The sequence below is a fragment of the Dysidea avara genome, chromosome 13, assembly GCF_963678975.1.
Source record: "Dysidea avara chromosome 13, odDysAvar1.4, whole genome shotgun sequence".
In the NCBI taxonomy this organism is placed as follows: domain Eukaryota; kingdom Metazoa; phylum Porifera; class Demospongiae; order Dictyoceratida; family Dysideidae; genus Dysidea; species Dysidea avara.
This window is the reverse complement of record NC_089284.1, coordinates 1,529,091-1,553,916: the sequence shown is the minus strand read 5'-3', so window position 1 is coordinate 1,553,916 and position 24,826 is coordinate 1,529,091. Positions and strand designations below refer to the sequence as shown.

The window sequence follows — 24,826 nt, the reverse complement described above, 5'->3', positions numbered from 1 at the left end:
CATCTTATTTAGATGCCAAAAATTATTTAAAGCACTTTGGATACCTGTACTTTCATGATTGGATTGAGCTGTAATGCTAGCACAGTGAAAATATGAAATAGTGACATGCCCCTGGTATGTGAAAGGCTGACTCGAGATACTCTAATACAGCAGTCACCCTAATAGAACCGTCACACGTGAGTAGCTATAGGCTATGACAAAAAAACCAAACAAACTAGTACATTAATTTTAAAAATGAAGTAGGGATCCAAGTGATAAAAAGTAGTGAAACAAGAGATGAATGATGGTATTACAGCATAGCTTGGTGGGAAAACCCCTACTTTGGCATTGCAAAATAATTGTTATAACATGCCAGCGTAGGGATTTTCCCACCAAACTGTGCTGTAATACCATCATTCATCTCTAGCTTCACTACCTTTTTATCATTTGAATTCCCACTTCATTTCTAAATTAATAATTTTTAATATACTAGTTATTATTATGTTACTGAATACATACACGTATAGAAAATCCAACTTTTGGACACATTTAAACAAGTTTCAAATTTAGACAGATGTAAACTGTGGACAGTTATATGCATTCCTTTTCTCCAGAAACCACCAAAGCATGCAATAAGTTAGTCGATGAGCTTATTTTTATCCAATGGAGAACAATTTATATTATTTTAGACACTAACTGGACAGATTGGCATAAATTTTACATGTACAATAATACTCTGTTGAGTTCTTTACATTTTTATTAAATAAAATACACCAAAAGGAGATGGCCGCACTATCTGGCTAACAATTTTCACACTAACTTTGCTTTAATCTTGCCAGGTCTGCTTCTGTAGACAGACCTCTGTAGGCATGTCAAAGCCCAAACTTTGTGATTGTGAAATTCTCCGTAATGTACGCATCTCTTTGGATACTATGGCAATGTTTCAAAAACTTAAGGCTTAGACAAATCTTGAAAACTAGTCTATATACTAGCAGAAACTTTTGTAAGTTAAGCTTTAATTAGCAAATTTCAAACTTAAACTCAAACCCTGCTGCATGGCACTTGCAATTTAAATATATATATATATATATATATACATTGAGGTGATTCATATTCTCCCATGTGGCACTAATATGGGGAAAAATGCTATGCATTAGCATATGACAATGGTCTCTGCCACTGCTGCAAGCTACAACACCAGCTGGCTTCATCACACTTAGCAGAGTACAATATAACGGTCGGCCCTCGGCCATTTTCCGACCAAGTGATGCTGTTGACCGATTAATGAAGCCGTTGGTCGGCCATTTGTGCCGATCAAATTTTTTTACAAGTGTAATTCTTTATTATTAGTCTTTATAACATCTATTATTATAGTTATTATTATTGTCGTATCGTTAACTTTCCTTACCGAAGCTATTTAATCACTACGTGAAGTCTCGATCCCATCGAAGCATCGACTCGATGCGCATGCGTGAGCTAGAGCACTGCACCTCGTATTTACCCAAATTATCGATTGTGGGTTACTGTTGATGTTGCGAAGAATCGATCACTACACTGACTACACGAGTGGCGCCTTCCAAGAGAAGAAAAGAAAGTGATGTTTGCGAAGTGGAGGTACGATATTAAGTATAAGATGGCCATTTCGTGGTTATAATATGTAGAGATACAGTGGCTGGAGAAAGTGAAATGAAAGTCACGTGATAAAAGTGTTCTGCACACGGAAAGTTCGAGAGTAAGTTTTGATCTATTGCTATTCACAAGAGAAACTTTAGCAATAGCTAGTTGATAATTCAATCTGTACTGGCTCAACACCACTTGTAACAAAGCATTTAGCCTAGCTAAGTCTACAAACTGGCTGTACAATACATTGATTCATAGTTTTTTTTTTGTAAAATATGTATGCAGCAACACAAATTTTGTACATGTATTACTAATAAACAATTAATTCTCTGTAAAATGCATGTGCATAAAGTTCAGTGATAAGTAGCTGAAAGTGGTCTCAGATTCAATCTCAGAGTGATCCTTTTTCAAAAGTTTCCTGGGGGGGGCATGCCCCCAGACCCCCCTAGAAGGCTTGTGCTTTGCACTGCGGGGTGTGCTTCGCACACTAGGATAGTACACCTCTATCTTATGGCCATGCAATTTCAGAAATGGCCAATCAAATTTACTTTTGATTGGCCATTCTGTCCAAGCAATAATTTTCCCTTATATTGTACACTGCTTAGTAACTGCCACTTTGTCATACAGGTAGTAAAGAAAAAATCCAATAAATATAATCTCTCACTTTTTATAAATACAATAACAGAAACATGCGCACCACATCACCAAACATTCAATTTCATCATCAAATCAGATGTACTATACAAGCAGTCATATAACACACTTACTAGAATCGTGATGTATCAGTGTGCCAGTACTATCACCAAAGTTGTTCACTAGAGCCTCTGTAAAACCTGTAACATTATCATTCACATTATATCTACAACCAAGAGTACATAATTTCTATATGGAGGAGGGGGAAATAGATATTATGTACTCTTGCTATAACAAATGACACATTTTTTACTGATGTGCGTACAGGTAGGGCGTCATCTTCAGAGGACTATTATGACTTATTACTTAGAAGAATAGTTCAATTGCATACTACTTTAAAGCAACTTCTTAATGCTACTGTACAATCTGTATAGCTAATCTACGTGCAATGCTTGGTCTGCCTAGCACAGTTAGCCAAGGAGTGTGGATATGGTATGTCTGTTAGGTAGGATACTTTGTTGGTACAGTGCTGTTCACATTGCCTGGGAATATACTGTACATACGTATGTATGAGAATTGAGATTAATGTACAGGACCCTTCCAATCAATAAAGTAAGCAGTTTCTCAGTGTGCACATCATGAACCACGGTAATGAATGGTTCATGATAGAGATTGCTCTCACATTTGTACACTGTTATTATGCTAGAGTGCATGATGTAGTAACATTACAAGTGTTGAAAGCTGTTGTGTTGTATGAACATATGCATGTACATGTGTAATTACAGTAATTGATGCCAAATGATTTTACTTCAAAAACAACAGCAACAAAAAAGACAGCCTAAACAGGGACCATTTTTCTCACTCTAATGTTATTGCACACAAGAAAGAGGATTTGCAATAAATATTGATACAGCAATATATACATACAGTAAATGAGTATTACATGTGCACAATGACATAAGCTGCAGCTTGTGAATGTCAATACTCTAATACAGTAGTCAAAGTACAAACAAAAAGAAATTTTGATGGAAAAGTTACCAAATCCATACTTTATCAGCTTTGACAAATTAAAAAGAACTTCCCAGGGAGAAATGACTTGTAAAATTCTTGCAAGTGGCTTGCAAGAAAATGGGCATCTTCCATGCAAGAATCCTGATTGTAAGACTTGCAAGTCTTGCATAATGCATATCATTTCTCTCTGGGTTGTACAGCTCTAAATAATCACTTTAAAGATACCTATTGACTTTATTTTACAGTTACAAATTTTAAATGATTTGTCCAACCTTTTCTTCAAAATTACCTGACATACAGTAGTCAAAAAAATTTCCTGCCAGCCAATTCTAAAGTTTAATGTCAAAATTATTAAGTGGCAATGGTTGATACAATTACTTAGGTTAGTGTATTAGTGCTATTAGTCATGCATGATCAGTACTGAGCAGTTAACTCATGCTAATACATTATACGCAACACCAGACTGTACGAGAGATCCCTAGAATAAGAAGCTTATAACTGGATTTGTCCACATCATAAATGATATACCCTCATGGATTGGAAACAAGTTTCATTGTAGTTACACAGCATTAGTTGAAGGTTTCGTGGTATGAATTGTGTAGTGCTACTAAGCTACATGGTAAATGTGGTTCCAGTTTTAAGCTCACAACTAAAGAAAAACATGTAAATTAACCTGTGGGGAGGCATATTCTCAAATCCAGTAACTCTATATAACTTAACTAGCTTTGTGATCTCTATAGACAACATCAGGATTGATTTTAAATGCTCTTTTTTACATCACATCGTGCTGCCATTATCTGGTTGTGCCAGCATATAAGCACCAAAGGTGTGAAGGAGCGTGATGCTAGTGGTTTCAGCCAGAGGAGATTGGTCACATGTCATCAAACATCTTGTGATCTCAAAGAAAAGTTCAACCCATTCAACCCCGACACCTCAGTATATTGATTGATATAAAGTATTCTAATGTGCAAATTGATACTGATAAAGTATGGTCCCCAGAACCCTTCTTTTAGCTGCACAACACTTTTATAACCAAGAAACAAACGTTACAATACTTGCACACTTCTCGTAAAAGTGACAAAGCAGGGGCAGATCCAGAGTTTGGAAAGGATGGGTGCACTTTCCTGAAAAGCTGAAGAGATAAAGTCACAGCAATAGTAGCTGTCCTTTACCAAATGTAGAAGATCCTTATTCAGATCCTTATTCATAGCTTCACAGTTAAGCTGCACTGCCTCATGAACACTGTGACTGCTTTATTAGAGTGATTGACTGCTCTATTAGAGTATCTCAATCTTCTATACAATTTTTTTTGAAAGGGATGAAGGAAGGGGGGAGGGAAATTCCCTGTCCCCCCCCCCCCCCCCCCCCCCCGGCTTCATAATAATGATGCAATTTCAGGCACCATCTTTTATTGTGTAATCACAGTAGTAGTAGTAGAACATCACAGGGTTATGATGTATATATGACTGTATATATGACTGGGTTTCAGCATTTGTCCAATAACTTTAAACCTCAAGTTATGGGTCACTTATCCTATATTCACACCTGTGATTTGTTGCATCGTCACCTTAAAAGAAGCCACAAAGAGTCAAAGTACTTGTGTGCTATTTGTAAGATGTCTGAGCAGCTCTTTAATGTTGTAACATGCAATGAACTCAGTAACCACTTTGTAATGTAGAGGACACAAAACAGAACTTTACTGCAGTGTTTATGAGTTCCTGGTTAAACAAAGTGGTCCAATGTGTTGTCAAACTTACTGAATAAATATCGCAACCCTTCACAAGTCCAAAAACAAAGTTAAATGCCACCATTGGCAGTAGGTAACTTTAGTTCCAAAACCAGGATATGATGTTTGATTCCTGGAGAAAGTCTATGGGTTGTAGTACAGTTTATTACATAGGGATGTATACATTGTTTACAGAAATTTGTTGTGTACAAAACTCATAATAGGCTAAAAAACTTAATGTGCTTTGTTTCAAGGTGGTTTTTCCAAGTAAAATACTCTAATGGATAATCATAAAAAAGCAAAGTGCATGTGATTTTCTAAGAATACAATTTGAACCTTGTTTTATCATCTTTAGATGGATTACACGTATATAGACTGGAAAAATCTATTACAGTAAGGTGTTGGGCTGGATCAGGGCATGGCTGTCATTCGAGCTGCGCACCTTTGTTTGAGAGGATCGCGGGTGAGTTGGAGATCTGGCATAGGCATTGATGGTGGAGCTAGTCTTCCAGCTGTTATGCCTGTAGATCACTAAGTGATGATATAAGTTAAATAAGAGATTATTTTAAATGATTATTCCACAAGTGATGACCTTATTTCGATTTACTGTTTAGTGTGATTGGTCTGATGTGATCAACAAAAATTTTAATACATATGTATGTACGTAGCAAATAGAATTACACCAACATCATTGTCAATGATCCATATACGTTTGATACAAAGTGTTGTGAGTATACAGACTAACCAATAATATATGTGGCAGAGGCAAAAACATTTGCAGTGAAGAAGATGACACCAATTGAACCACCAAACTCTGGTCCCAGTGCTCTACTGATCATGACTGAGAAATGGTCAAGGTAGATACATGTAGCTACATTTATTAACACCTAGTTTACCTTCAGCAATTTATCATGTACTAAATTTATTACACTTCAGCTACACCAAAACAGCCAAACTGTGAAAAAGATTGTTTCCTTAGGTAATCTGTAATCAATATAGACTGTATTTTGTTTTCACAACTTTAGTTTTCACAGCCAAACTGTGTATTTTATTCATTGCTCCTTTTTTAAAAAGCCATACCGGGGTATTTCTTACTCATTGCTCTTTTCTTCTACAAGGATAACAGAGATCAAGACAATACACATTCCTTCATTATTTCTGTATTGAAACATGTCCAATATTACATTATTCTGCTTTACTGTATGCAGTATTCTATTAGAGAATGATTGTCTATTAGGGTGTCTTGATCACTTGATATGTTTAACACTGGACCCCTTGCGGCAAAATGTATTCAGATTAAAACTTTGATCAAAGTGATACAGCTCTTCCTAAAAGTGGAGTTCCATGGAACTCTGACACATTCAGCCTAACACCGTGAAACATGATTAAAGCAGTAGTGTAGCTCACAAAAACACAAATGTTGTATGTTATCTACATACAGTAACAAAATTGCATATATAATATAAATATGCTAGTGTATAATATGAGTTGTGAAATCAAAGGTGGCGGCCAAGAAATGGCTGCAATGATGTTAATGCAAAGTACTTGATAATATCATTATTAAATTCTACTGTATTAGCATAATATCCATTGCAGCTATTTACTTTGATTCACACCAAGTATTTTTAAAGACTGCACCACCATTTTCATAACTTGGCTGTTTAGCATTACAGGTAATGTGTTGCTCTTTGCATCAAAGGATACAGTAAACTCCACCGGTTTCCACATTAGCACTGGTTGCTATGGCAGAGATGGACAGGACCGTCAACACAACTACACAATAGCCCATCACCAACATTACAATGGAAACAATGTAGCCAGCCTGAAATACAAGCACCATGCACATAAAATCATCATTATTCATGCACATACATACAGCATGCATCAAAATAAGCCCATACACTTTGTAGATGAAGAACACTTTATTTGCTCACATATGCATGCACACATGCACGCACACACACATTGTGATTACATAAGTACAATATATGACTGCAAAAGTATTCAACTTGAAATTGAGTACTGCATTGAGATGCAGTGTTGTGTGGCCAAGGAAAACCTGTGTGAGTGCAGGACAGGCACTTAAGCAGGAACTGAAATGATGCTATTATAATGCACCAGTACAGTACCTTAGTCATGGGCAACAAAAAGTTTAGTAAAATTATAGTATGTATTAATTAGCCATGCAGCTATTTCATTGACTGTTTGCCCTTCCCACTGTCTATATCATTGTACACTGTAACTCCCAAGAGTGCTCACTAGATAAGGTTGAAATTTTAACAGCCCATTGATTATTCCCTCTAGATAACAAGAAGTCGTAAAAGTCCAACAAAATCGTAGGTTTTCACTCACTAGAGTAGCATACAGTACAGTAATCCCCCAAAATGCTGCCAATAAAATCACCTTTAAAGAATAGCCTAAGTGCTACCATTAAAACCGTTACAGAAGAATGAATACTGAATCTTTCAATAGTAAACTCACCAATGGCAGGTGCCTTTTGGATTTCGATGAGTGTCTGCCCTCTGCACCTTGCTTTTCCTTTTGTCTTCAATAACGTTGGTAGTCATCTTCATTTGGGCAACAAAACCATTTCAAGGTGTTAATCTCCGCATCAACACTATATATATACCTCACAAAATTATTTAGAAAATGGTATGCATAAAATACTTTGATCTTTGAGAGATAATGAAGTGTTTATAACATCCACTAAAAGACTTGCCGGTAGGTTCTTAAAATGTTCTCAAAAACCTGCTAGCAGAAAGACCTGACATTACAAATCTCACTTTTGAATATTGATTTGCTATGCTCTCCCAGGCATATTGCAGGCTAATAGCCTGAAGTAATCCAAGCTAACACAAGTTCAACCACTCCATTCATTTTATAAGCATGCTTATCAATTATGGGAGGTACAATTTAACATTGTAGCAGGATGAACAAAGAAGTCCAGAAATATCACGGAAAATTCTGTTTAGCGTCCATCTGCTTCTAAAGTTTTAAGCATTCAACTAAAGTGTAAATGGACTTTACCAAACAGTAAGTTTCTTGTAGAATGGTTATTGTCTATAATGTAGGTGTGGTCTGTATGCAAACCCTAGCCTGGTCTTTATTTATATTGCTGTTGTGCCATAAATACACCTAATAAGCCAACAACTTGTCACCATTGTAATCACTCAGCTATGACTTCAAACTATTTTATTAATGCAACTGTTCTTCATACTGCTGTGATGCTATAGCACATGCAATGGCACATGCAATGGCACATGCAATGGCACATGCAATGGCACATGCAATGGCACATGCAATGGCAGCAACTGGTTACTTTCCTTGTTGACATGATTATCTTCACTAGCATCTGACTTCAGGAAGTAGTGATAAGGTGCGAGCTTTAGCTCTAGGAAGAAAACATGTTCAGTCTTCCACACTCATGGTTAAGATGGTGTGACGATTTTAAAACAACAGCTAATTCAAACCCACAATGACTCCACTTATATAAAATGCCATTATTTTCTAAGTTGTTAGAGACCACACCCTCAGACTGTTTTAATAACCTCAGCTTTGCCTCAGTTTTTAAAATCCACAAATATCCTTGGTTGTGCAAGGTCTCTAACTTACACATAAACTCAAATGGTAAGGTTTAATAGTTAAACAGTATTGCAGTGGTGCTTTTGCTCAGTGTCCAGTTTTATCCCTTAACATAGAACACTTGTTAGGTAGCAGCTAGCACCTTGCACACAGTATTACAACCCAAAATTGCCTCCAAATAGCATTACCACTTTTCCTTTTACTCTGACACCCCTGAAAAAACTAGTGTACCGTATAGCAGGAAAGTAGGATTATGGCAGAAAAGATTGTTAATTGTTAATACACAAATGTTGTATTGCCACTCAGTACTTTTGCACAATGATATGCTCAATTACTGCTGTAAACTTACAAATCCAAACATCAAAGGGGTGCCTGACAGCCTGTTTACACTAGCCATCTAGTTTGAACTATCTCACATCAGAACGATTGCCAAGTTATTGTAAACGTGTACTGTTTGAACTGCTCTGAAATGGATCTGCTAGGGATGTGGGTCTGGTTCGATTTAGTTTGCTCCACTTACCCAGTATAAACAGTTGTGACCCTGCAGTTTGATTTGGTTTTAATAAACGGAATAAAGATACAGAGAATTACAGCTAAAAAGGTGGCTGTAATGATGAAATGAAGCAATAGCAAAGTACTTAGGTGACAATAAGAACTCAAGAACAAACAGGTACATGTGAGTGAATAGTCAACCAACTCCATGGAATTGACAGGTTGTTGTCAACACTTACAACTTTGTCATGCCTACTAGCCTGATAGAGAGCAGAAATCTTTTAACTCCATAAACAATCTCTGCTTTGATGAAAATTATGATTGTGGGTTTAAGTTTTTGTTGATTGGATTGGGCACACCTTCATAATAATAATAAACACCGCTCAACAATCAATCTGGATTGCACTAAAACAATCTCATCCAGAGTGATCTGTAGTATAAACAGGTTGTGAGATCTTTCGAAAAACTTCCACCCTGCACCCCCTACTGGCCCTACCTCCACTATGCTGGAAAAATTGTGTGTTTCATTTCCTGCTATTGTAGAGTGACTAAAAACCAAACTACATTGGTAGTGAGAGCATAGCCGGTGTTTTAACACAATGGTAAACGTGAATAGGCATCTGGCTTTGTGAACGCTTCAGCTAAAAGTATCATAAAACCTCAAAAGAAAGTCTCTTGTCCTTCTACTACATATTATCTAATCCAAGGCAGCCAAGCTGTAAAAAGAGTGCGGCCCTCAAAAAGGCTATGGTGAAAAAAGATGTGAAATCCAAGGTGGCAGCCAAGAAATGGCTGTGATGGTAGGTTAATGGCAAAAATTTTAATAACGAAAATTCAGGTGAATTTTGTGCCGCTTGGCTGTTTTGGATTAGATTTCACTTCTTTTTGTATTTGTATACCCCAAAGCCAGCCATAGGCCGGCTTTGGGGTTTTTTAAACCTATCTTTTTTCTTTACCACAGGAAGAAGAAAAAGATGAAGCAGATTTTAAATACTTTAACTATTTCTGATTTTATCAGTAAATGTACAAATTATATATATATAATGCATATATTTATTACATGTTAATTATTCCCTACGAATAACATGTTTGCAGCTGAACTCACTACTGGGTGACTTGAAATGTAGCTGAAGTCTCTACAGGGTGATTTGCTTGTAGATTAACTCTCTACAGGATTCTCTTTATAGGGTGACTTGTTTCTAGCTGAACTCTCTGTAGGGTTATCTGTTTGTAGTTGAACTCTCTACAGGGTGATTGCAACTGAACTCTCTGTAGGGAGATTTTGTTAGTAGCTAAACTCCCTACAAGGTGATTTGTTTCTAGCTGATCTCTCTACAGGGTGACTTGTTTCTAGCTGATCTCTCCTTTTTTCTAGCCGATCTCTCTACAGGGTAACTTGTTTACACGGTAGCTGAACTCTCTACAGGGGGGTTTCTTTGTGGCTGAACTCCCCACAGGGTGATTTGTTTCTATCTGATCTCTCTACAGGGTTACTTTGTCTGGCTTATCTCTCTAAAGGGTGATTTGTTTTTGTAGCTGAACTCTCTACAGGTCACTGGTTTCTAGTTGATCTCTCTACAGTGTGACTTGTTCATAGCTGAAATATCTGCAGGGTGATTTGTTCGTAGCTGAACTCTCTACAGGGTGATCCTTCTAGCTGATCTCTCTACAGGATGACTTGTTTGTAGCTGAATACTCTACATGGTGATTTGTTTGTGGCTGAACTCTCTACAGGGTGATTTGTTTGTAGCTGAACTCTCTACATGGTGCTTTCTTTGTAGCTGAACTCTCTACAAGGTAACTTCTTCTAGCTGATCTCTCTACAGGGTGACTTGTTTGTAGCTGAACTCTCTACATGGTGATTTCTTTGTAGCTGAACTCTCTACAAGGTGACTTCTTCTAGCTGAACTCTCTACAGGGTGATCTTTTCGTAGCTGAACTCTCTACAGGGTGATTTGTTTGCAGCTAAACTCTCTACATGATGGTTTCTTTGTAACTGAACTCTCTACAAGGTAACTTCTTCTAGCTAATCTCTCTACAGGGTGACTTGTTTGTAGCTGAGCTCTCTACACGATGGTTTCTTTGTAGCTGAACTATCTACCGGGTGATTTGTTTGTAGCTGAATTCTCTACAGGGTGATCTGTTCGTAGCTGAACTCTCTACAGGGTGATTTGTTTGCAACTCTCTACATGACGGTTTCTTTGTAGCTGAACTCTCTACAAGGTGACTTCTTCTAGCAGATCTCTCTACAGAGTGATTTGTTTACAGCTGAACTCTCTACAGGATGACTTGTTTCTAGCTGAACTCTCTACAGGGTGATCTATTCGTAGCTGAACTCTCTGCTGAGTGATTTGTTTGCAGCTGAACTCTCTACATGATGGTTTCTTTGTAGTTGAACTCTGTACAAGGTGACTTCTTCTAGCTGATCTCTCTACAGGGTGAATTGTTTTTAGGTGAACTCTCTACAGGATGACTTTCCTGTAGCTGAATTGTCTATCAGATTAACTGTTTGTAGCTGAATTCCTTACAGAATAACTTGCAATGTAATATAATTCTATATGGAGTAAGCTATAAACGCAGTTCAGTGGTGTGACTCCTGTTATGAATACATGTATTTGTGGATTGGGCAATATTTATGCAAAGCCCATTAGTAAAATATTCCGTATTACGTATCATGTAACACTTTTTCTGTGGTTCTGCTATTTGAATCAGGGTACGGTGTTGTTAAGACTTTTCACCTTTAAATGGCTGGTGCAAGCAACTACAAATTATACTTGGTAAAATATTGTCGCAGTTCAACAAGACCCATAAATGTATGCATTTCCCTGTATACATTAGAGGCAGATCTACCAGAAATCTGTGTGCTAGTATGCTGGCAGACTATTTATATAATAGCGGTACATCTTCAAAATCACGCACCTGACCAATTATTAATCCAAGCCTCAGGAACAGTATAACGCTGAATATGGATAATATGCACGGAAGAGTGACACCAAATAGCATGGACAGCTTGTTCTTGTCTTGATCACCACCTGCGTTGGGGAAGTAAATTAATCGCACGCACATTTCAAATTGATTACTTCCTTTCTGTAGATTCGGCAGCTGTACTAGCGGCATTTCTTCTGTGGACGCCACTTCATTCAACATGTTCACTTTCCTTTTCGATGTCGCCATTAATTACTTTAAATAGGCGCTTGCGAAGGAATTTTTAATTAAAGCACACCAACTTACATGATTACACGCACCCTCGCAGTGGTTGTTTATGAGCGACTCCATAGTTACGGTCATTCTGCCATAGGCGATCGCCATGAGCCTAACACGGGATGAAGAAGAAGACATAATACAATACCCAGCAGTGAGTATTTTGTTCTAATTTGCAGGCTTACAAATTGGCCTAGTCCGGCGGTTACCCAGCTGAGACGTCACTGGCAAACATGTTACGTACCTTTCGAATTGACCTACGCAATTACATCTGATTCTTTGATCTGTTAGTTTCTTGTCGTTAAGTTCCCTAGCATCGCTATAATAACTAGAGGTGAACCTATTTATATAATCATTTGGATGGGTGTGTCAGATCATAGATAATAGACACCCCTACCTATGGGGTGTCTATTATCTATGGTAAGATATAGTTAAAATTGTATGTCACATTATGGTCACCACTGGATGGACATGTCTCTAGGCATTCTGTGAGTCCTTGTCACTGTTCCCTGGAAGAATTGACTACTCATTGTCCACTAAGAAGGGGTGTGCAGCTGGAATAGGCTAGTAAGTGAAGTGGCATAACACATACTGAGTATATGACCCTTATATGCAAATGATGAATTTACACATCATTGTTTTTAACACTAAACATATAAGACTAGTTTCTATTCTGTGCTCAACATGTAGCTACAATGTACATAGTTATGTATAGTAGTCATGCATGTAAAGATAAATACACTGAAATAGTTTTCATACAACAGATGGTGGATATATTGACAACCCACATGATTTTATAGGTATAATTGTACAACCAAGAGTTTATAATGGTGTATAAACTCTACACATAGTTTTGTTAATAGTCATTACATGGCCACTGACCACTGGCATAGTGTATGTGTGTGTTCTAGTCTGTGGTATGTATATTATTCTGGCTTCCAGTTTATCAATACGGACAGCCAAGATCATCATTCTAGGTGAAGCAGCAGTTGGGAAGACTTCACTAGTAAACAGGTACTAAGTTAATTTTATAATTAATATAATTGTGATGTCCATACATGTACTGTAAATCATATCATTTTTCTAAGACTTTGGGATGGTGATGTGTACAGTTAAAACTATCTATCATGTAGTTTGGAGCTCTAAGATACAAATATAATTCATTCTTAAAGTTCAAAATATGATTATAGTTTGTAATTACTTGTGTGCCACAGTTGAAAGGTTTGAGGTTGCACAAAATGACACTCATATGCACTTCACTGATACTCATATATAGTTTAACCCTCGATGCTAAATTCGAAATTTTGTGGAGATACTGTAGTGTTTCAGAGATGGATTTTACAAATTCTTATTATGTAGTATGCTGTAAATTGTCATGACATGATATTTTGTTCTGTAGATATTTTCACAACATGTTTGAGACAGGGTACAAAGCAACAATTGGTGTTGATTTCATGTGCCAGCAGTACAAAATTCTTGGAATACCTATCAAAGTGCAAGTGTAAGCAATTTACCTGATTTAAAGTACTGTGTATTGTGATTGTATTATGAATGACAGTATACATAGATTTCCTACCTAACAAATAATGATCTGAGTTCTTAGTTTGAAATATTTGCAGTGTATAATGGTAACTTTCTACAATTTGGTTGCATATTTAAATATATTTAAACTGATCTGTATTTTATGGACACTCGTATAGTGTATACTGTAACACTACTGTATGTACATTGTGTATGGACACCTGTAGTTTTCCAAAATGCAGAGTGAGATATAGGTTATTCCTCAGGCTTACGTGCAGGCAAACTGTTGAGGAATAAAATGAATGTCAAATGTATAATTATTATATTAACTAATAATTCAATGAGAGAATAATTCACTTGCTCATGTGATTAGTTTTCCCTTGTATAATGACTTTCAACCACACACACACACACACGCACGCACGCACGCACGCACACACACACACACACACAAAGCCTACGGCAGCCATGCAAAACACAGCTATTGCTACCCAGCAAACTATCACTGAGAAGCCTGTGCACCACTCAGGCACTTGAGCCTTGTGCAGACAAATCCTGGCCGGAGGACTCTCCAGGTTTCATGGAGAGAGGTTGTGGAACCTGAAGTTCCACAACAACTCCAATACCACTAAATGAGACAAGGACAGTTGAGCCAGTAAACACCAAGCAAGTACCCATTGATGTTACAGCTGCTTCCTCAGTTGACACCAGGTCACCAATATACAGCTGGGTAGACTGGAGCATTATGAGTAAAGTTTCTTGCTCAAGGAAACAACAGCAAATTGGCATAGCCAGGTATCAAACCTGGAACCTTTCAATTAACAGGTCGATTAGCCACTTGGCTATTCTACAAGTGATGGCTATGTGATGTCTGATCAAGGTTTCAGGCAGAAACTTAAGCACTAACTTTAAGTTCATTTTACTCTATATATATTCAACAACGTGAAGACAGTTATGCTATTTCTATTAGAGCATATCAATCTACTCTATACTACGGCCACTGCAGTAGTGGCCCTACTCACTCACACATGCATGCATGCACACACACAGACACGCACGCACATGCCAAATTCATCCTCAATCCCTCTATACATTCAACATGCCTTAGTTAGTACAGGTATAATGAAAGCAAAAACAATGGGACCATTACCGTGCAGGTTATGAGGATGACTTTACATATTTTCAAAGTGTCCATATTGTATAAAGACGTATTTACCTGTAAAAATATACAGGCTGTATATATAGAGAAATTATTCAGCCATTTAAAATCAAAAATTTCTGCTGAGCAACAAATTTACCAACTTGACTGACCAATTCCTTCAAGGAGAAATGTAAGTGAAGTAAAACATTATACAATAAATAAATCCCACTTTATCAGAGGAGCTATATACTAAACTACATATTAATCCACATATAGTCCTGATCTAATGTGATCTTCTTTTGTGAGACATTTTCTCATGCAGAGATCAACAACTAACTGTTGGTCATGTACTGTACTTACACCCTATATAGCATCTACCTGCATGGCATAAAATTAATTTGCTAAGCTAAACCACAGCTTTTCCAGTAGGGCAGCCACATCACTGAAGTTGTTGGCAATAGCAAACATGAGCTAACATGAGTGTGTGTCTGTGTGTGTCTGTGTCTGTGTGTGTGTCTCTGTGTGTGTCTGTGTCTGTGTTGAAAGGCAGCATGTAACATACAAATCATGGAAGTTTTTCACAGATTAAATCTCCAATGTTTGTTTACTGTAAGTATAATTACTATTGTATGTTACTTCATTCAGATGGGATACAGCAGGTGCAGAAAGATTTCGGTCACTTACTTACACATACTTTAGAAAAGCCCATGGTATGTAGTTTATATTTACCAGAACCTATACAATTTGCTCTTTCACTAAACAGCAATTCTACTGGTGTTTGATATGCATGATACTAGTTCCCTACAAAAACTCAGGTGAGAATTATAGCACCTGAATGGTATATACAGTAAGAATCAGGTATACAATTTAAAAAATGTAAATGTAAATGTAAATCATTTTGTATGCAATTTACCAAGCCATATCCAGTTATTCTAATGTCCAGTGGGAATCACAAGAATGCTAAGATGGCTGTAGGCTAAGTGAATTACCTCCAGAGGAGGTTTATCCTTTATAAAATAATGTAACAGATAATCACTTGTCCTGCAAGGTCACTATGAAACATATTGATTTGGTGGGGGACAGGAAATGTTGTAACTATCTATTTGCTGATAGATATTTCAGAATTAATGTATCTGTGCACCTCTTGCAAATCCTGATATGCTCTAGGCACATGTCTATGGTTATTTAAATAATGATGCACCATATGATAATACATCTGTTGCTACTGATTGAAGTACCTTACATACGAGCAAAAATAAATAATGTGTTACATACGTAAATACCATTCACTATGTACGTAGGGATTGGCATCAAGATGCCCTGAAACATTGTGGCAGACCATTTGAGACATTTGTGATAGGATCAAAGCTGGACTTGTGTGTGAGTGTTCTTATGCTTGTGCAAGCAAGTACACAGACATAATACATGGCATAACACGCTTGTAGCAATCAGAGTATGACAGAAGACCAGCACATACAGTGTCCTCATCACTAGGAGCTGAATACTGGGAGACATCATCAAAAACAGGTAACAGCCAGTATGCCATTACTCTAGTCTCTAAACATTGAAATAGTGTAATTCACTACCTATACCAACAGGTAAGCTGTGAAAAGGGATATGGGCCAAGGTGGCGGTTCACTGTATTCATGTCAATCAATAGTACAATGACAGCATTGGCTTGCATGGCAGCGGTGGCTTAGTGGTTCTGTTGGTTTTCAGTTGTAAATTCATAGACAGTGATTACTCTGAACTACAAAATGTTTGAGCTGCTGTACAATGATCAACCTGTTTACAGACAGATATGCAACATAATTTCTAGAATATGGTTCTATAGTTACTCTAACCTTATATAAGAAACACAAAAACATTTGACCAGGTGTCCCAGACCTTTAGCACTTGTGCTATAAAGTCTTAATAAATTTGTAAATAATTTTCCAGAACTTCATGAATGTTTATCAGATTCACTACTCTAAACTATTTTATGTATCTCCTTTATGTGTACCAAAATTCATGCAGTGTATGACATTTTACATAGGAATGGTTGGGATGATTTTACTCAATTTAGCGTGTAGAATATTCAACCTAGCAGGGAGTTCCCCTGTAAAATAGCCCTGTTTGAAGAAGAGAACCTGTATTTATATCAAGACACACAGTAGTGTGTTGTGCAGTCAAGTACAGCCAGTGTGGGCTGTGTGTTTTACCAGAATTAGCTCTGTAGCTCAGTAGCACCTAAACTGAAACTAACAATCTCCTGCAAACTCCCTCAGGTTGGGGTACCTCCTACCAGGTGTTGCAAGAAGAAAATGAAAAATATGGAATTTTGAAAGTACTTAGTAGTAGTGATGGCTGAGCGGATTAAGCTGGACTCTTCCTCATTGCTGTAGTAAAGAAAAAATACTGGTAAAAGGGAAGCCCCAAAGCTATAGCATTGAGGGTTGCAGCAACAAAATGAAGTGTTATCTATAACCAAAATAGCCAATTGCAAGCTGTGAAAAGGGGGCCCGGCCCCAAGTTATGAAATCAAAGGTGACAGCCAAGAACTGGTTGCAGTAGTGTTAAAAAATTACATGACTAAAATGATTGGCAAACAGGTAAAAAATTAGACTTACTATACACTGCATAAACAACTTAAGAGAAGCCAAAGAAAGCATTGCTTTTCTTAACATGCAGCAAGCCAGAGAGTGGGGGATAGAAATGAAATTACACAGTGAAGTTTGAATAATACAGCAGATTTGAATTCCATTCTGGGGTCACACTCCCATTACATTATAGAAGGTGTATTATAGCATTTTAGACTATTCTTAGTGTGTTTTTATAATTATTAGCTACAGCTTATTAAAGGAGATAGTTATAATAATCTGTTAGTGGTTGACTGCTCTATTTAGATTTTTGCTACAAGCAGGGACCAATAATAATGGGGGCATGGCACCCCTTCTAAAAATGCTTCAACAAACCTTTAGGAAAAAATTGGTGTGCTTCCCTCAAAATTCAATACTAAACTACCCTACTAGTTGTTTTTTTTTGCTAGAATTTTAAATATTTTGGGCAGGTGAAAATGTTGATGATCTGTTTACTCGAGTTGCAGCAGTGGTGTTTGAAAGAATTATGGAAGCTGAAAGTAGTGAGCAGGAAGAGAAACAAGCAACTATTGGTCCATCTAACACTCTTATAAGTGAGTTAGCATATCAAATACAAATGTTAAGGAGTAGCCTAAGCTGGACATAGCTAACATGAGGTCAGACTAGCTACTGTATGCATGTTTTAACTATATGAAGTGTAACAAAAATAATAAGGATTTTAAAACCCTGCTACCACCCAGCTCGAAATATTGTGTATGTTACATGTATGAGCCATGCAACCTCCATGCATGTTTACTGTAACATGATGGGGGCATGACAGGGGAAGATCTAGGGGCTATGGTGGTTGAAGCCCCCCCTCCCCCCGGCCAAGCACATATCATTTACACCTCGTATATAAAACATAGGCACTAGTTCTTTAGCTAACCTTTATAGTAACAGACAGTATTTTCTTTCATAATGATTAATGAAAAATGACTTCCCACCCACATGGAAATTGCGGATGAGAAACAAGTATCAAGTTTGCCTAGCCTTATCACTGGATTTGTGCTAAAGGTTCCAACAAGGGCCAGGATCAGCATTGGAGGTTCACAAGATCGAGATACTCTAATAGACCAGTCACCTAACTACTCTAACAGAACATTCAGCAGATACATAATAGTTGGTTCTGCAATAGAATTTATCCATATCTGTCTGCACCTAAAGACATGTCTATACATACAATGAAGTATATTGGTCTATTTAAAAGGCCTTCATTAATAACTGATTCATCTACTTGTACAGTCATTATGTATGGCAATACTTAATTCAAGTATACACATGCCACTCCCGTGACTGAAATGCTCTCAGATTCAATCTTGTATCATTCAAATTTCAAAATTTTCCAGTTTCAATACATTTATTATTCTAACATGCACCTGTTATTGTGCAATCGTGAGACAGTGTTGGCTGTCTGCCAAACCTTCTCATTAACAAATGCTGCAGAGCTTGAGGGGTCAGAGCAAAAATGGCGTCCAAGATTTCAGGATCTCTAGATTTCTCTGGGATTTAAGCATTTCATAGGGATCTCAATATCTCATATAGATTTTAAAGATTTCAAGATCTTAATAAGATTATAAAGGATCTCGTTAAGATTTCACAAGAAAAATTCACTCAGACTTCTAAAGATTTACAGTGCATTTAGCACTGTATGCAATAGTTGATAGTTGAGAAGTTGTAACTAAAATGTGTACTGAAGTTTTAACTTGTACGAGTCTTCCTCTGAGTGTTCCTGCCCTCCGCTGGCTGAACTCTCATCTTGGTTGCTACAAGTTGCCTGCTTCCTTCCCCAAGTCCTCCCGGCTCCCGGGCTTCCTTTAGGCATACCCACTCGCATGCTTGTAATGGGCTATCAGCATTGTTACACTCAGGCAGTTTATCCATTACTGCAGGGGCGGATCCAGAGTTTCAAAAGAGGGGGGGCACCTTTCTGAAAAACAGTTGAAGACCAAAAAAAAAAAAAGAAAGGTCACAGCAATAATAGCTAGTTATCCTTACCAACTATATCACGTCTGTTATGTAAAATAAAATCCTATTTGTAGCTTCATAGGTAAGCTACACTGCCTCATGAACATTGTGACTGCTTTATTAGAGTAATTGACTGCTCTATTAGAGTATCTCGATCTTGTATGCAATTTCTTGAAGGGGGGGAGGGGGGGGGGGCATTTGCCCCAAATGCCCCATCCTGGATCCGCCACTGTACTGTGCCTTGTAACAAATGCTTTTAATAACTCATATTAGTCATAGCATGAGATTGCACATTGCAAAATAATATGTGGCTGTAATTTCTGTAAATTTACAAACATAATTGGAAAATATTTATTAGTTGGGATATTTAGTTGGACCCCTTGGCAGAGCTATACATAATCTAAAGGGCAGTATATAAAATGTTTATAGGCAATAAACATTTGTATGTGGAAATGTCTCTCTCCAATTGCAGTATCTTAGCATCTATAATTTCCTGGTGGCATTTCCAGACCAGCATTATTTATTATTATTATTATTATTACTAGGACCGTGTCACATACAACCAAGTACATACACCAACATTGCAACCTACCCATTGGGCAAGTATAAACAGTGCCATAGGAAACACTCAGAGCAGTGTGCGTGTACCTGTGGAAATGATACATATGCATATGTACACAGGCAAGGGAGTTTAACTGGCATCAGAAAACCACAATACTAAAACACAACCTACACAAAAAAACCAAGTTAAGTTAGCTATATTGAAATAACTATATATTGTAGGTATGACGTGTCTTTGAAGATGACTCAGCAGTGAAGTGAGGCTATGCAGAATAAGGGATATGGTGAAGGCACAATTAGCAATTGATCCCAATCAAGCCAATATGGCACAACAGACTCTGTTGTAACTAGAGGCCACTGGTGATGTACCTGTATATCAGCGGTGTGGCATTGGCACAGTGATCACAGTCTATAATATTATGCATACAGCCATGCACAACATACAGGAGATAGTTACACATTGTTGTATATGCAGCACTGCATCGGCTTCTTGTTTAGCTATTACAGACTCACAGTAGACTAGTAGTTAAGCCGAGTGGAAAATAATTCCAGCCACCAACAAGCCAGATGAAGGTGCCGGTATAATGAAAATAATTCCAGCCGCTAGCAAGCCATATGAAGGATGAAGATGTAGACCAATAATACAACTACCGGTACAAGTATTACATTACTCATTACCTTGCTGTTCCAGCTGGTTGTTTATGAGCGCATCAGCTGGTATCCCAACTGGTCATCAGTTGGTCGTTCACTGCTTAGATTACATTAGATTATCAATTTTTGTCAAAGACATGGGTACACAAAAGGCACAGCCTGCAAACGTGCTCCCCATACAGAACATACAAGTACAAAAAACAAACACATAACAGTAACACAAAAACAAAACAATAACATTAGAATACACGGATTGAAAAACAAAACAGTTACAAGATTATACAAAAAGAAAACGACGAAGTGCAGTCCGGAACGCAAGTGGATTAGTCAATTTTAGAATACGATGGGGAATGCTTGACGCCTGGAGCGCATATCCTGCACACAAAATACAGTTACAAACATTTAAACATACTTGTAATGTTGTTGCTTACCAGTAAAGTGGCGCCTGGCCTCTCCACGGACGTTTACTAATCTTCTCGTTCAAGCAATCCGTAATTAAACAAGTGCCGGGCTTTATATAGAATTACACGTACGGTAAAATCATCAGCACGAACAGGCGTACTTATTATACGGTTGTGCCTTCATTCACAGGCGAATCTATCCCCACTTAGTTCATGTCTCTAGGCCTCGTAGTTTTCTCAAACATTATTTATTATTTATTTATTTATGGCTGTTGTATGAATAGCCCACGTGCTATTAGTACGGTCACGTACGAATAGCTCACGTGCTATTTGTACGGTCACGTACGAATAGCTATTGTTATTGTTATTATCTACTTTTACCAGTTAGGCACTGGAGGGTGTACACAGAAGGCAGAGCCTGTTCGAGGTGTTTACCCATAGCCTAGGAGCCTAAGCGAAAATCTATGAAATCACCTTGCGGCAGTCCGTATGAAATAGCAAAAAAGCTATTCATACGATGGTACGTACAAATAGCTTACCTGCTACTCGTACGGTCACGTAACAGAGTAGCTAGGGTGTAACTACCACTTGCCAATTGCCAAATGCTATTCGTTGGCAACGGTCAGCTGCCTCCTCAGTGACAGAGATTGACGTATTTAGGGGTGGGCCTATGCCCTATACCAATGAGTTTCGGTATATGAGATGGAGATATTGGAATAAAGTAATCAATCACTCGAATAAAGCAGTCACATTATTTTAGAGTACTATGATCAAATTATGCAGTGCAGTGTGTTATATTTGGTGGAGGACTGGCATTGTCAGCAGGCTGTGACCTTTTTTTGCTCCAATCCAGAGCCTGGATCCACCACTGTTGACATAGCTCATTCAAACTCAGTTGGCTTATTGAATTTCCATGCATGGTAGTGACACTGCATGCTCACTTGTACTAGATATGCATTGTAGTCTCAGTAAGAGCATGCATAATTTTTATAATACAACAATGATCACAAATCAGATAGTTGTACTCATCTGATACAGGAATATCAATCAGTTACTGTTAGCTAGCTAGAGCTAACATACAAAAAATACGAGCATGTACATTATAGCTATGTCATAGCTAGAATAAGATGACCATGTATTACTTTGTCATAATGGCATGATGCTAGATTTCTACCAAAACAATGATCATTACAGCAATATACACTCCAGTAATCAATTTGCATTTGCACTTTCCAAGATGGACCTGAAGAATTTATGCTGATAAAGAATTAGCAAAGGTAGCAATTTATTTAAAACATCAGTTGTGTGACATACAACTTCAGAATCTGACATGGGATTGATTGCTACCTATGCAGTGGTCGTAGTCGGTGTACAACAATTGACAGTATGCATGCAGCTCCTAGGAATAAAGCAATTTAGCACAGCATTCAATAAAACTTGAAATACAGTCTTGAGGAATTCATAGATTGTGCCCTGTAAGTCATGAGATTGGTCACGTAACAGCTGATGAGCAGCATTAATCTTGTCATACTAGTGTAGCTGGGAGTGAGACACCTAATGTGATCAATCCATTAAGTACGCAGCAGTAGTTGTACTGTTGCTTATCTTGCAGTCAGGGTGACTGTTCAATGAATTGCTGCAAAGTAGAAATTTGACAATGTGGTTTGCTCATCTTGAAGTGGTTAGTACAATGGATGGCTGTTAATCTAGAAATGCATGGTTGCTAACTGTACAGTCACACTAATTCGGTAATGCTCACTCGTTCTGCAACTATACGATCCCGGCCTTTCTGAGTACTTCTTTGGTGCACGTGTTGCCGACGCTGATTCAAATGATCCTCCTCGCCGCACTCAAAGTCGTCAGTGTCTGCCGTACAGGTTTGCACAAATTCGGTCGAGAATTCAGCTTGCTGAAACGTTGATATTGCATCACAAAGATCCTCTGCGATACTTTAAAATCCACCAAAGCATTCAAGAATTAACTCTAGTCAAAGATGTATCAGCGTAGAGCAGACGTTCACACCACCAAACTTACGCGCCAAAAACCACGTGTAGTTTCCGGAGTGCAAAAATCGTTGAACTGGCTCGTTCATTATGAATCACGTGACTGCCGTACAAATAGCCCAAAAGCTATTCATACGTGACTGCCGTACGAATAGCCACTCCGTTTATTTATTTATTTATTCATTCATTATTAATGACGTAATTTTAACCGTATTCTTACTACTTGGTTGTATAATTATTATGTATTATTCTTAGTACTTGGTTGTATAATTAAAGCTTTACAGTGGCCAACACTGAAGCATGCTTTGCAAGCTGGAAGAAGCACCTTCACATGAGAGATTAGTACCTTAAGTGTTCCGTGTATGTGAGGTGCATGTATCAGTGAAGGGGACATGCATGTACTACGCATGAAGTGACCATGTTCCAGTGCCATGTACCACGCATAGTCAATGCATGTTGGTGTGGTGCATGTAGAATCTCACACTGAAAACCAACACTTGAGTGCTAGGAAACATACATACACTGTACATTCATGCTAAAATCGATAATCTATCATAAATATTTGGACCAAAAATCTATTAAAACAGTTTATGTTTTTTCAGTAGTTAAATGAAATTTACTGCTTACCAATAGCTTTTTAAAATGGATCCATGATGTTTAGTGCATTTATTTAAATCTGTGTTAATTGAAATCCTTCATGAAATAATGATTGTTCATGTAGTTTTTATCAGCATATAGATATATAATTAAACATGTTGTATTACAGCATGTACCCAGTACCCACACACCATTATATACTAATAAGTATGGGCTTTAAATCATTACATCATAATAATAGTCAATGCCATTTAAATTACTTGAGTTCATCACTATGGAAACAATACTTTTTGATTTTTCACATAGCTGACACACACTCTGTTTAGTGATATTTTTCATTTCAGAAGTTGAAGAAAAAGTATCTACAAAGAAAACTAAGCGGAAAGGTTTCAGTTTCTGCTAGTAGCAACTGGTGGCTAGTTCTGCAATATGCGTAAACCCAATGTATAGCAATAAAATCTTGTCTGGCTAATTTATAATCTTTGAACTAAACTGGACATTTCTAATTCATGTATATATAATACCTGTATGTCACTGATGTATTGTAATCTATTTTTTGCACTAATTTTATATTATTCATTATTCAAGTACAGCGCTCACACAATGTCAGTTTATAGGCTCCTGGTAATGCCACCAAAATGCTCTAATAGAACAGTCAACTGTCAATGAGCATATCAAGATTTCCTACAAACATCAGTTCTTGTCCAGAAAGGTGAAGGAAGTCCATTACAGATCTATGGTAAGGCCAGTGCTAGTACTATGTAGGTCCATATGCAAAGACAAACAATAATTTAATTGAAGGTGTGCGATGAAATGCTGCATGATTTGTGACCTAAGACTTTATCCTGTCATTTAGTGTTACAGATATGTTTTTTTGGTTGGATTTCCTCAGAACATCATTCATGTATTACCAGGCTATATAAGGTTCTACATAATTTAGTCTGTTATTCCTAACTATCACCTTCATATAATGGTTACCAGAAATACAAGGTCATACACCAGGGGCGGTGGAGCAGGCCAGAGTGAGGGGGCCAGTAAGCTGAAGACAAAAAAAAGGTAATTACCTGCTGACAGTATCTAGATATTGACTGTTCTATTAGAGTATCTCAAATTCTCAATCATTT

The 24,826-nt window shown here is 37.5% G+C and overlaps 2 protein-coding genes across 4 annotated transcripts in view; one reads left to right on the top strand and one right to left on the bottom strand.

The window, feature by feature from the left end:
* Positions 1 to 12,276, bottom strand: part of LOC136242115 (solute carrier family 12 member 9-like) — a 58,047-nt gene extending 45,771 nt beyond the window's left edge. Inside the window, exons 1-5 of one of the 2 annotated variants that reach the window (XM_066033520.1) lie at positions 12,124 to 12,276; positions 11,963 to 12,075; positions 6,674 to 6,791; positions 5,715 to 5,810; positions 2,367 to 2,432 (exon numbers count right to left, since the gene is read on the bottom strand). In XM_066033520.1, the coding sequence (XP_065889592.1) occupies positions 2,367 to 2,432; positions 5,715 to 5,810; positions 6,674 to 6,791; positions 11,963 to 12,075; positions 12,124 to 12,217 (487 nt within the window). In that variant the 5' untranslated portion in view covers positions 12,218 to 12,276. Of the gene's footprint in view, positions 1 to 2,366; positions 2,433 to 5,714; positions 5,811 to 5,865; positions 6,619 to 6,673; positions 6,792 to 11,962; positions 12,076 to 12,123 lie in introns of those variants that run through there. The other variant, XM_066033521.1, reaches the window with a different exon arrangement.
* On the top strand, positions 12,245 to 24,294 carry LOC136242116 (ras-related protein Rab-34-like). 2 transcript variants are annotated; one of them, XM_066033523.1, is made up of 10 exons: positions 12,245 to 12,398; positions 12,726 to 12,811; positions 13,187 to 13,258; positions 13,644 to 13,745; positions 15,552 to 15,616; positions 15,670 to 15,721; positions 16,208 to 16,286; positions 16,352 to 16,433; positions 17,956 to 18,078; positions 24,050 to 24,294. In XM_066033523.1, the coding sequence occupies exons 1-10, from the start codon at positions 12,351 to 12,353 to the stop codon at positions 24,103 to 24,105; spliced, it is 765 nt and encodes a 254-aa protein (XP_065889595.1). In that variant the 5' UTR covers positions 12,245 to 12,350; the 3' UTR covers positions 24,106 to 24,294. The 2 variants fall into 2 exon arrangements, with proteins under 2 accessions (XP_065889595.1, XP_065889594.1); XM_066033522.1 differs by having other exon boundaries at positions 24,047 to 24,294.
* The last annotated feature ends 532 nt before the right edge of the window (positions 24,295 to 24,826 follow it).